Source organism: Zophobas morio, unplaced genomic scaffold (assembly GCF_036711695.1).
Source record: "Zophobas morio isolate AGI-343-1 ecotype UQ-CSIRO unplaced genomic scaffold, CSIRO_AGI_Zmor_V1 ptg000030l, whole genome shotgun sequence".
NCBI classification, from domain to species: Eukaryota; Metazoa; Arthropoda; class Insecta; order Coleoptera; family Tenebrionidae; genus Zophobas; species Zophobas morio.
The window spans coordinates 1,008,820-1,022,280 of NW_026972135.1; the positions used below are offsets into that span (position 1 = coordinate 1,008,820).

General features: G+C 31.7%; 1 protein-coding gene across 1 annotated transcript; it reads right to left on the reverse strand.

Annotated features, from left to right (window-relative positions):
• Positions 1 to 388: 388 nt before the first annotated feature.
• Positions 389 to 12,792, reverse strand: LOC135138372 (alpha-tocopherol transfer protein-like). The gene is made up of 5 exons (XM_064068337.1): positions 12,683 to 12,792; positions 6,741 to 6,889; positions 1,333 to 1,492; positions 814 to 1,283; positions 389 to 766 (listed from the first exon to the last, which is right to left on the reverse strand). The coding sequence occupies exons 2-5, from the start codon at positions 6,880 to 6,882 to the stop codon at positions 615 to 617; spliced, it is 924 nt and encodes a 307-aa protein (XP_063924407.1). The 5' UTR covers positions 6,883 to 6,889; positions 12,683 to 12,792; the 3' UTR covers positions 389 to 614.
• Positions 12,793 to 13,461: the final 669 nt, after the last annotated feature.

Genomic DNA, 13,461 nt, shown 5'->3' on the forward strand with positions numbered 1-13,461 from the left:
AATGTGAAAATTTTCAATTTTTTTATTTTGTAATTTTTCGGTTTTCAATTTTTCAGTTGTTCAACTTCTAGATTTTTTAATGGTTCGTTATTATTATCTTTTCTTAGAGGCTATCTCATTTGCCCAAATCAGTCGTATCTTAGCAGATACTAGCCCCGCCCACCCACCCTCTCTTTTCTTAGAGGATATGTCATTTGCCAAAGTCAGTTTTATCTTAGCAAGTACTGAAGACTGACTTTTACAAAAAATGATCCAAATTTGGGAACATTACGAAATTAATTTTTCAAAGAAGTTCTGTAGACATAACCTTGGATCAATTTTTTTTAAATTTTACCTTAATACCTAAGTACTCTAAAGATCGTTTTTAAATTTCATTGAAACACAACCATTGGAAAAAAAGTTTATTGTTACAAAAATGAATAAAAATTAACATGACATTGAAAATGATAACAGAGTGAACGTTGGACCCATGACACGTCGCATTCCTCCAAAACAATACTACCAATGCAACCCATCATGGGGTCCCAGCTTCCACTAGCAACGCCAAAGTAACATGAACATGAAAGAAATGAAAAACTTTGGTCCAACAACAAGGATTTCCTAGAACCCATCATCTAGTCGATGGTCAGTTGTCTAAAGCTCCCATCCAACCCGAACAGATCTTCGTAGTTGGTAGGTTTCCCAGGACGCTTGGACTCGTCGGCCTTGATCCCCTCCTGCTCCTTGAACCATGCAGAGTACTCCGCCAACTTCTTCATCCATTGAGCTACAACAACCCGTCAATACTACTCCATTTCAGACCCAGCGACCTACCATGAAAATCGTCCATCTTCCCAGCACTCCCGCCGTACTCCTCCGGCAAGATTTCCTTAGGGACGAACTTGTACAAACTGTCCATATCCTGGTGGATGTGGATCCTGTTCCTGATCTTCTCCTTCAGGAACGGCTTCACCCAGTTGATGATGGTGTCGATGATGGGCAACGAGTTCACGATGTGCACTTCCTTGAGCTTGACCGGGTAGGCTTCTTGGACGCACACCAGGAATTTCTTAACGATGGTGGGGGTGATCTTGGAGAAGTGGTTGATGGAGGCCGCGCTGGCGTCGAGGATGTACACGTCGCCGGCCACCCCCACCTCCTCGGCGGCGAGCCGAATATCGCCGATCATGAGGGCGAGTTTCATGATGTCGGCGATGTTGGGGGTGTCGAAGTCTTTGACGGTGGTGCGCATGATGGTGACGCGCTTGCCGTCGGGGGTGAGACCGGGGAGAGGGGGGCCTTGTCTGCGGGAAGACGGGGTTAGGGGCGGACGGGAGATGGAGGGGTACTTACGTGATTTTGGAGACTTCCTGGAGCTCTGGGCGGGAGATGTCCCGGTTGGTGAAGAACTCGGGGATGGCGGCGCGCATTGTGAAGTACATGTCCAGCTTGCGTTTGCACTTTTCCAAGGAAAACTTGCAACCGCGGAGGAAGGTCATGATGCGGTCTTCATCTGGGGAGGAAAGGGTGGTTTGTATTGGGGGTGTTATTCAAAAGGTATCTTTGCTTAGAAACGTTGACATTCTATGGTGTATCACTGGAGTCATCGGAGATGATCCAGTGAAGACAAACTGAGAAGATCCAAAAAGAAGAACCTTACGTCAGGGGTTGAAGAAGAATCCATCAATGTAGATGAGTAAAAAGAAAAAAAAGTACTTGTGTAGTAAACGTGATCATCTTGTCGAGGTTCTCACGAAGATCTAGAATGTAGAATTCTGGTGTGAAGGTTCGGAAAAGTTCAAAACAACAAAGAATAGGGGATTAACAAGTAGTAAAAAGAAGAAAGGAAAGTGCTTTGTTCACAATTTTGCGGAAGGCAAAAATTTGACGACACGCTATGGTGTAAAACTGTAGTCATCGGGGAAGATCTATTGAAGAAGAACTAAGAAGGTTTAAAAGGGTTCTACGAAATTTGGATAGAAAGTGTTGGAAGGATCGTCATCACGGAAAAATTGGTCGAAGGGTATTTAGGCAGAACTTCCCTCGCTCCTGAAGTACAATCCAATGAATCCCGTTTGTTGGAAAAATGAAAATTTTTGGGAGTTCTGTTTTCTGATAACCTTCATAAAGCTTTTTTGACTTGGACATTTCAATTTTTCATTTTTGTTACTTTAATTTTTCGATTTTACAATTTTTCGAGTTTCCAAGTTTAAATTTTTCAGTTTTTAATTTTAAACTTTGGAATTTTTCAATTTTTAGATATGCAGTTTTTCATTTCGGTTTTTTCTTTTCTTTATTTTTACAATTTTTCGTTTCTTCAGTTTTTCGATGTGTGATTTTTCCGTCTTTCATTTTTCTTGTTTCTTCACTTTTTAGGTCTTGTAATTTTTCAATTGAAAGTTTCTCGAGTTTTCAATGTTTCGATTTTATAATTTTTTGTTTTTTCAATCGTAATTTTTCCAATTTTTCGTTTCTTTAGTTTTTCGATTCGCGATTTTTCGTTTTTCTTGTTTTTTCAATTTTTAGATTTTGGATTTAAAATTTCTCGAGCTTTTTTTTTAATTTTTTGAATCTTTAATTTTTCATTTCTTCAAATTTTCGATTTCCAATTTTTAAGTTTCGGTTTTTATTTTCTTTAGTTTTGCAATTTCTTGATTTTTCAATGTTGGGATTTTATAATTTTTTTATTTTTTCAATTTATTTTTTTTAATTTTTCGTTTCTTGAATCTTTCGATTGCAGTTTTCCAATTGTTCATTTTTTTGTTTCTTCAATTTTACAATACATTTCTTCGAGTTTTGGATGTTTCAATTTTTAGATTTTGCAATTTTTTGATTTAGAATTTCACAAATTTTCAGTTTTTAATTTTTCAGTTTTTGTTCAGTGTTATGGTGTTCTAATTTTTAATTTTTTTATGTGAGAATTTTCAATTTTTCGACTTGCGTTTTTCGAGTTTAAATTCAATTTTTTAACTTTTGAATTTTGCAATTTTTCGTTTCGGTTTAATATTACCTTTATTTTTTCAATTATTCTGTTTTTGTTTTTCAATGTCTAGATTTAAAAATTTTTTGTTTTTTCAAAAATTTTTTCAATTTTTCGTTTCTTCAGTTTTTCGATTTCTGATTTTTCAATTTTTCATTTTTTTGTTTCTTTAATTCCATGATTTATCTATACTTCGAGTTTCCAGTTTTACGATTTTCTAAATTTTGGATGTTTAATTTTCCAATTTCTAGATTTTTCAATCTTACATTTCTTCAATTTAGCGATTGGTAATTTTTTGTTTCGGCTTTTTATTGTCTTTAATTCTTCAATTTTTTTTGCTTTTCAATGTTCTGGTGTTCTAATTTTTAATTTTTTTTATGTAAGAATTTTTTGGATTTTTCAGTTTTTCGACGTGCATGTTTTCGAGCTCCGAAGTTTAAATTTTTTAGATTTTCAATTTTCCAACTTTTAAATTTTACAAGTTTTCGTTTCAGTTTTTTATTTTTGTCAATTTTCGATTTTTCCTTGTTTCGATTTTTTAATTTCTTGTTTTTTCAATTCAAATTTTTTCAATTTTTCGTTTCTTCAATTCTTCGATTGGCAGTTTTTCAATTTTTCAGTTCTTTGTTTCTTCAATTTTACGATATTTCTTCGAGTTTTCAGTTTTACGATTTTCCAAATTTTTGATGTTTCAGTTTTTAGATTTTTCCAATTTTCGATTTGGAATTTCACAAGTTTTCAGTTTTTAATTTTTCAATTTTCAGATTTTTCAATCTTTCATTTCTTCAATTTAGCGATTTGTAATTTTTTGTTTCGGTTTTTTATTTTCTTTTTTTTGTCAATTCTGTTTTTCAATGTTCTGGTGTTGTAATTTTTCTTTTTTTAATGTGAGCATTTTCAATTTCTGGAGTTTTCAATTTTTCGACTTGCATTTTTCGAGTTTCCAAGTTAAAATTTTTTAATTTCTGAATTTTGCAATTTTTCGTTTCCGTGTTTTATTTTCTTTATTTTTACAATTATTCTGTTTTTTAATGTTTGGATTTTATAATTTTTTGTTTTTTCCATAATTTTTTCAGTTTTTCGTTTCATCAGTTTTCAGATTTTGCAATTTTTCGATTTAAATTTTCTCAAGTTTTCAATTTTTAATTTTTCATTTCTTCAAATTTTTAATTAATTTTAAGGTTAGGTTTTTTTTATTTTCTTTAGTTTTACAATTTTTCTACATTTCATTGTTCCGATTTTATGATTTTTTGTTTTTTCAATTTCAATTTTTCGATTTGCATGTTTTCAATTTTTTTTTCTTTGTTTCTTCAATTTTAGGATATACCTCTTGGAGTTTTCAGTTTTTAGATTTTGCAATTTTTCGATTTGGAAATTCACGAATTTTCAATTTTTAATTTTTCAATTTTTCAATTTTTTCAGTTTATCGATTTGCATTTTTTTGTTTCGGCTTTTTATTTTTTCAATTTTTCTGTTTTTCAGTGATTTTATAATTTTTCTTTTTTTTTTAAATTGAAAATTTTAAATTTTTGGATTTTTCAGTTTTTCACTTTCCAATTTTTCAATTGTTCAACTTTTAGTTTTTTTTACTTTTCGTTTTTTCACTTTAGATTTTTTCCTTTTTTCAGTTTAGAGTTTTCGGTTTCTGAATTTTTCAATTTTTCGTTTCTTCAACTTTTGATTTGCAATTTTTCTAGTTTAAATTTTAAATGTGCATCTAATATATATAATTTTTACGGTTTTTCACTTTCTCACTCTTACAGTTTTAGAATTTTTTTAATTATTTGATTTTAGAACTTTCAATTTTTCAATTTAATTTTTTTAATTTCTATATATTTATTTTTTCAGTTTTTCGATCTTTCAATTTCTCGATTAGTCATTGTTTTCGATTTTTTACTTTTTCGATTTTTCAACTTTTCAAACCAAAAAAAAATTGAAAAATTCCAAAATTGCAAAATTTAAAATTTTAAAAATTGGAAAATCGAGGAACTGAAAAATCAGAGATTGAAAATTTAAAAAATCGAAAAAAATATTGACATAATAGAGGAAATAAAAAAAAAACGAAAAATTGTGATCTAAAATCGGTCAAATGAAAACGAAAAAATTGAGAAAATGAAAAATAGAAATCAGAACTTGAAAAATTGATAAATCTAAAAATGAAAAATCGTAATATTGAAAAATTGCAAAAATTGAAAAATTTGGAAGTCGAGAAATTGAAAAATTAAGGAAAAATTAAAGTTGCAAAACGAGAAATTATGAAAAAATTGAAAAATGAAAGAAAATGAAAAAAACGAAAAGTTGTGATATTAAAAAATTGTATAATCGAAGGAAAAGGAAAAACTAATAAATGTGATACCAAGAAATTGGTCAGTTTAATCAATACAAACTGCCTCATTCATTAATTATTGTGAGTCACCCTGTATAAGTAATTCTAAAAACTGTGAGTGCATTGAAAAACCGCAAGTATAGAGTCATCATATTTTTCATAGAGAATTTATTTGGTAACCTTTTAAGATGACGTCATAAATTTTTTGGAAGGGGATAAAGAAATAATGACGATCGATCCATTGCAGAAGAATTGAGACGCATTTAAAGGGTTCCCCGAAATTTGGGTAGTAAGTGTTCAAAACGAAAGAGTGAATATAGGAATTCTCGAGGAAATTCTAGAAAATCTAATAACGTAAAATATAAAGTAAAAAGAACAAGAGAAGAAGTTGAAGTGAAGGTACGGAAAAGCAAAGAACAATGAAGAGGAAATGATTAACCAGTAAGAAGAACACGATAAGATAATTTTGAAGACGAAGATCGAAAAAATCTCGAAACATTCCATCGGTATAAACAGTCAGTTTATAAGTCTAAAAGTTTCTCAGGAAATTTGTTAAGAGTAGGCAGAAGATTTATTGTTCTTTGAACCTTTAACCTTAATTAAAACAATCGAAATGTTAATGACAAAAATATTCCAAGATGAAAACAAGCTGGAACAATTAGTAAAACAATGGAAAAGAGAAATTTTCAAGAAACTCATGAAAGGAAGGCAAGCATGGGCGGACTATGCAAATTATATCACTGATTCATAAATAAATCATCTTAAAGAAAGTATCAAAAATTTTGAAGAATGGAATAAATCTTCAGTGAAAATGAAGAGCGGTTCTGTATAGTTTTCTGTTGTAGTCTTGTTGGACTTTGTTTATTCTTTCATGACTTCTTCAAGCAAAAAATTATTAGTTGCGTTACTTTGATTAGTTTGTTGCGTGTCATCACTAGTTTTATTATTATTATTACAATAAAACGCTAAAGGTGAAAACTAACTGTCGGTAAAATTGGTGTCAATAGGAATATTTTGAGGTTAAAACCGTAATTAGCGTCTTCTTACAAGCAGGTTTTAAATATTACGCATTTTTTAAAAGTGCCGCTTGGTTTAAAAACGTTGCGCACTAACTGTGCCGCCCTTTAAAAAATCGGCACATACTACGACATTAACCTTGAACGCACCGCGCGCGACATTCAATTTCAAAAGACTGTCGCAGCATTTGTTTACGTTTTGCCATATTTGTTGAACATTTTGCAAGCAACGTAGGAAGTCAGTTACTTAACGTTACGTAATCCATTTCTTCAACAAATTAGACAGTGTCGAAACCGTACGTTGAATTTAACAATCCCAGCTTTCCTTAATAAACCCGATTGCTCAAGAAAATTAAACAATAATAAGCAATCATCGCCGATCTCCCAACCATTAAGCAACGCTTGCCTAATCGAACCCACAACAATTAATAATTCTCACCCCAAGTGTCGGGCAAATGGGGTTGCTTTTGCAGCCAGTCCTTAATCGCCTGGAGGTCGCTATCCCTTGTGTTGACATCCTCGTTGAGTTCTTTTCGGATGTGGATCTGGAGCTCGGGGCTGGGTTGGACTAGAAGAGACATGGTGTTCCTGCGCAAAAAATTGAGCAATCAACGTCTCGTCCAATCGATTACAAAAACGGAAAAACTGATACGTATTAATCCATAATGGATGTCCGTGGAGAGCTCATTACCGTAAATAATTTAGAGCCAGTCCACATCTGGACACGTCACGTTACAGTAAATTCCTTTACGCTTTTCCTGGCTTCAGGAAAAGTGCGACTTGTTGCACAAGGTAATTGTCGTTGCGTGTCGGACATGTGCTCTTCGGGATGTTGGATTTGCGTAATGCGCTTTTTTGGGGAAACCGAATCTTTGAGTTGGTAACGCTTTTAGAAAGTACATGGAATTCTCGTGTCGGACGGTGGAGTGACTCAGCTAATTGTCGATTGTGTACAGGTGGTCAGGAAATTAATTAGTTTGGGTTAAGCCAAGTGCTGTATGGAGAAACGGGTTTTATTAGTACGGTTTCAGGTCATCGAGAAACTTTTGTTTTTAGCCCGACTTGGTACAGTTTCACTGTTTTCATTCATGATTTATTGTGGAAGCAATAGCACGCTGGTTGGTGGAGATATTGATGGCAATTTAATGGAATAAAAGTGTATCTTCAAGCTGTCGTCCACATTTTCTCTTGAAAAGACTATAAACATTGACAATTTCTTTGGATGCCATCTGGCTTGCTACATTAAAATCCACAAATTATAATGATCATAGGTCACATTTATGTTATATTTTGAGTATTATTCCGCTATGCTGTCTCTATGTGACAATCACGTAACACAAAAATGTGGATTGCAACATTTTCTAGCTTTATGTACCAGTTAACTTGGTGTTGAAGTTGGCTTTTATCGCGTACATGTGAAGATCTTCACTCAAATCGAAGATGGAACACTCGGTATATAAAAATAATGCATATATATAAAAGTTTATAAAAAGTAGAATGTTGAAAATTTCTTTAAATAATTTTCTGTGTCATTGAGACGAAGGTAAGATAAATCAGAGTAAATTTTGAAAAAAGAAACTTCTAATCTCTGTGAAAAAGTAATTATTTTTAAACCTGGGTTTTACGTCTAACTATTTAACATTAAAGAAAATTTTATAATAACTGATATCTCAGTGTGTGTTGGAAATTAAAATTTACATAAACACATAAAAATAATGACAACATAACAAATACAATTACCATGTATAAGTGGTGTTTTTAATAAACGATTGGTTAATATTTTTCTCTAGAATGACGTCATCAATTTCTTTGATAGAATTTCGACTTGTGAGATTACCGGCAATTTGAAAGTTTGAGTTGAAAATGCAACGATTAAAGTAAATTTTTTTCAAAAATGCGTGGCTGCCTTTGATTGTGTTTTTACTGCTCTCTCGATATAATAGTTCCGACGTGTGATATTCTTAAAACATAGTACATCATGGTTTTTTTTATTGAACATTAAATTTTATAAAGAATTCTAAAATCACTCAAAAACGGTTTAAAAATTTTTTTTTTTCTAAAAATTGCAAAAATTGGAAAATGGTAGGACCTATCGAAGAAATGAGTCCGAATCGAAGTTCTGGAGGTTGAAATCTATAAGAAAATGTCGTTCAAATTTGAAAAATTGACGAAAATTGGCTGAAATTTTCTGGGAGAGACTATCGAAAAATTTTGATTTGAAAAAGTTGCTAAACAATTTCCAAAAAATTCTGGGATGTAGGGAATTTATACTAAAAAATTGCAATATTTCTGCTGGTAATTTTGGAAAAATGGTAGGACCTATTGAAACAATAAGACCAAATAGAATTACTGGAAGTCGAGATCTATTGGTTAAATTTCAAAAATTGAGGAATATTGGTCTAAATTTTTCGTTTCGGGTTTTTATTTTTACAATTTCTTATATTTTTTTTATTTTCTCAATTTTTCGATTTGCAGTTGTTCACTTTTTCATTTTTTTGTTTTTTCAATTTTACGAGTTTTAGTTTAAAATTTTTCAGTTTTACGATTTTACAACTTTTGGATTTCGATTTGCTAGTTTTCAGTTTTTCATTTTTCTTGTTTTTCCAGTTTTTCCTTCAAATTTCTCGAGTTTTCAATTTTTAATTTTTCAATTTAAAGATTATTTAATTTTTCATTTCTTCAAATTTTCGATTTGCAAATTTTTCGTTTCAGTTATTTTATTTTTAATTTTTTTAAATTGTTTCAATTTCAGTTTTTTATTTTTTGAATTTGCAGTGTTTTCAATTTCTGACTTTTTGTGTCTTCAATTCTACGATATGCATCTCTTCGAGTTTTCAGTTTTACGATTTTCCAAATTTTGCTACTTTCAATTTTCAGATTTTTCAATTTTCAATTTTTCATTTCTTCAATTTATCGATTTGCAATTTTTTGTTTTGGTTTTTATTTTCTTTATGTTTTCAATCGTTCTGTTTTTCAATGTTCCGATTTTCTAATTTTTTTTCGATCTGAAATTTTTCAATTTTTCGATTTTCACCAATTTTTAATTATTGGATTCTAAAATTCCCAAAAAATTCTGGAACAGACTTCGTGGCTAATTCCACAAACAGCGTCTTAGAGTACAAGATTTGATAATACTCGATTTGAAAATAAATATTTTTTTATTCCAAAAATTGCAATATTTCAGTGGACGATTTTGGAAAAATGGTAGAACCCATTGAAGAAATGAGTTCAAATAGAGCTTTTGGAAGTCGAAATCTAGAAGAAACTGGAAACTTCCTCGTGCTGATTCCAAAAAACATAGCGTGTTTATGCTTTCGGTGCATGATTTAACAGTAGCTACTCTGTTTGAAAATATACATTTTTTTTTAATTCAAAAATTCTAATATTTCAGTGGATGATTCTAGAAAAACGAGAGGAGCTATTGAAGAAATAAACCCGGAACTAACTTCTGGGGTCGGAATCTAGAAGAAAAAAATTTACGAAATTTTCTGTTGAGGTTATTGAAAAATTTTACTTTTGAAAAAGTTGACAAAAAATTCCAAATAATTCTGGGATATAAATTTTGTCGTGCTAATTTCAAAAACATAGCGTGTTTATGTTCCGAGTGCAAGATTTAAAAATATTCGGTTTGAATTTTTTTTTTTATCCAAAAACTGGAATATTTTAGTGGATGATTTTGGAAAAATTGCATGATCTATCGAAGAAATAAGTCCGGAATTGACTTTTGGAGGTCGAAATCTATAAGAAATATGTCTAGTTAAATTTCAAAAATTTACAAAATTAGCCGAAATTTTCAGGGAAAAATTTTGCTATTGAAAAAGTTGCCAAAAAATTTCCAAAAACAGACTCATTATACTCAGGGTGCAAGATTTGAAACTATTCGATTAAAAAATATTTTCTTTATTCCATAAATTGCAAGATTTCAGTGGACAATTTTGGAAAAAATGGTAGAATCTATTGAAGAAATGAGTCTAAACAAAACTTCTGGAGGTTGAAATCCATGGAAAAAAAAATTATGAAAATTGGAAGAAATTTTTTGGGAAACATTGCCAAAAAAATTCCAAAAAAATTTTTGGATATAGATTTCGTCGTTTTGATTCCAAAAAAACAGCATACTTATGCTCCCGATACAAGATTTAAAAATACTCGGTTTGATTTTTTTTAATTGAAAAATTGCCATTTTCATTAGGAGATTAAAAAAAAATGGCAGGAGTTATCGAAGAAATGAGCCGGAAACTAACACCTAGATTCTAAATCTACAACAAAATGCCTTTGGATAAATTTCGAAAATTGGCTGAAATTTTCATTTCAAAATTTTATTTTTTAAAAAGTCGCTAAAAATTCGCAAAAAATTCTGGGATATAGATTTCTTTGTACTGATTCCAAAAACATAGCGTGTTTATGCGCCTGATTCAAGATTTTTTCATTTAGGCCCGAAATTAACTTTTAGAGGTCTAAATCAATAAGAAAATGTCTTTGGTTAAATTTCAAAAATCGACGAAAATTGGCAGAAATTTTCAGGTTGTTGAAAAATTTTGCTTTTGAAAAAGTTGCTAAAAAATTCCCAAAAAATTGTAGGATATAGATTTTGTCGTGTTGTTTCCAAAACTATGGCGTATTTATGTTCCTGGTGCAAAGTTCTATTTATAATTATTTTTAATCCAAAAATTGCAATATTTCAGTGAGCGGTTCTGGAAAAACGGTAGGAGCTATCGAAAAAATGAGCCCGGATTGAACTTCTGAAAATCTAAATGTAAAAGAACATGTTTTTAGTTAGATTTCAAAAATTGTAAAACATTCTACGAAATTTTCATTTTGCTTTTGGAAAAGGCGCCAAAAATTCGCAAAAGTTCTGGAATATAGATTTCGTCGTGGTGATTCCAAAAAGCAGATTGCAAGATTTAAACAACAATCTCAGATAAATTTGTATTTCCGTGTTCTACAAACTACGAAACACGAAGGCAGCACGAAGTTAAACATTTGATAAAATAAAAAAAAAATCAAGTACATTCTGTCGATTTGAAATATTTTGATGATTTTAGTTTCTGTAGTAAAAAATGCGATTATGATAATTGTTCTTTACTTCAAATACAAATTAAACCAAAAAATCATTTGATTTTTTAACAATCAGTTGGTGATACTAAAATACAGTAGAACGTCCATGCAATGAACAACAATGTATAATATTTTTGATAAATTTCTGTGTTCCTTATTTTCGTTTTCTCTCTTATTTTACGATTAAATTGTTTATTTAAATTTGACCACTAATCGAAAAAAGCAAGAATTTTTGTTATTTGTTAATTCCACAACAAAGTTTAATGTTTATTTCTTACTACACTAAAATAAATACACTGATAAATTTTAATACTCTTTCCCTCAAAAGGGGTTTTATAAAAAAATGTGCAATTTTTTTAATTTATTAATTTTCTTTAAATAGGGTTCGAAAATTGTTTTTTTACTGATGACTTTTTATTCAATGTTGTTAGTGGCAGTACACATATTCTTTTGACATTACTTATCACTGGATAATTCGCTTAACGAACCGTAACTCGAACAATTTTTTAACTCGATTAACGCCTCGCCTAAAGAACTTGTCCAGTTTATGTGTGAATTATATAAATTAATACTATGTTTTTGTTATTTTTAGTGACACAGGTGATGTTTCAGAAAAAAAAAAGTGAGAGTAAGGGCAAAAAAAATAACTAACCCTACTGAAAAATGAGGAATAAATCAATGTTAGACGGTGAACTAAAAAACTAGTCACTTTTGAGTCGTTAAAAATATAAATTTATACTGTAAAAAAATGTTGCTTCAAAGTTGGCTAAAATTAATGTTTGAGTGAAATTTTACCTTTTAGAATTGATGTAGTTTTTACTAAAAATATTTCAATCGAAAGATAAATTGCATAACGGTTTGTATAAAAATTCTGAAACAATTAAATCGAAATTAAAAGTACAGTCCGTTCCGTGAACCTGAAAGTTAATTTCTCTTAAAAGTTTTTGCTTTAGAAAAAATTTCGCCAATTATCACACTCCAGTAACTCCACTTCCACGAACTCCAGCTTCCAAATTACAAAAACCGTCTAATTACCCCGTACCCAAATTACCCCCAAACACACATTTCCCGATCCCACACTTGCATAATTAACATCACCCCATTCTAACACTCCTCTTAAGGCCGCAATCAATATTAACCGCCCCATCAAACATTAATTCCCAACCCCTCCTAATAAGTCAATCATTCCGATGAATCACCGTTACGCCGCGACCCACTTCCCCATCTCGCCAGCGTGATCGCCCGATTCGCATCCATTGAGTTTTTGCCGCATCTGGGTCGAAGAAAGCGCGCCTACTACGATTACGCAACGCTTCGGCTACTCACCGGACAAATTCCACGAACAAACACTGAAATTTAGAGTGGTACACTGCAAGTCGAGACACACTGATTGTTGAAGTGTGCGTCCGAGTCGAAGACTACAGCGTGAAAGCCCGCCAGAAGCGGTCTTATAGCAAAAGTATGTTCCAGTGCTAAGCACGGAATGGGCCAATGGTCCGTTAGAGGCAGGCGACTTAACCAATGGGGGCGCGCGCCGGCGGTCACGTGACGCGCTTTTGTACTTTCTCCGGTGTATGTTTTATTAATGCCGGGTTAATGAGAGCTGTGTTGTTCGTCGGTGGTAGCGTGACGGCCTGTTTGAATTTTTATGTTTGGTTAGGATTTCGTTTTTTCGGTGCTTTTTCGGGCTGTCAAACAGACTGGAAAATGTTATGTGGGATGTGTTTCGGCGATTGCTTAATGTGACGGGGTTATTGTTTGGGTTAATTGGAATTGCGTAGAGTGCTTAGGTTGGAGTGTTTGTTTATGTCAACATGACGGTTTGGGGTTAAGTAAAGTTGACCGACTTAAGTACACGGTGATTCGTTTCTGGTACATTTCGTGCTTTTTGTTTCTAATTTCATGCAATTGTAGTTTTTTTTTGTCAACTGGAACTAGTATGACATGTCACAGTTTGATCGAAGCCAACTCCGAACAACATTTTTTTCAATCATATGCTACTCTTTCGAGTTTTAGTTGAAAGAGCAGTTTTTAAAATTAAAGTTTCTGGGTTGAAATTCTTTGATTTTTTCAATTCTAGTTTTTTGGCAACCCAACTGAAGAAC

What these genes read in the sequence shown, in the direction of transcription:
- LOC135138372 (XM_064068337.1), bottom strand. Translation starts at nt 6,882, where the DNA reads ATGTCTCTTCTAGTCCAACCCAGCCCCGAGCTCCAGATCCACATCCGA. An exon ending in CAGGAAGTCTCCAAAATCAC is followed by an intron (nt 1,284 to 1,332) that starts GTAAGTACCCCT and finishes GTCTTCCCGCAG; the next exon opens with ACAAGGCCCCCCTCTCCCCG. An exon ending in GAAGATGGACGATTTTCATG is followed by an intron (nt 767 to 813) that starts GTAGGTCGCTGG and finishes GGGTTGTTGTAG; the next exon opens with CTCAATGGATGAAGAAGTTG.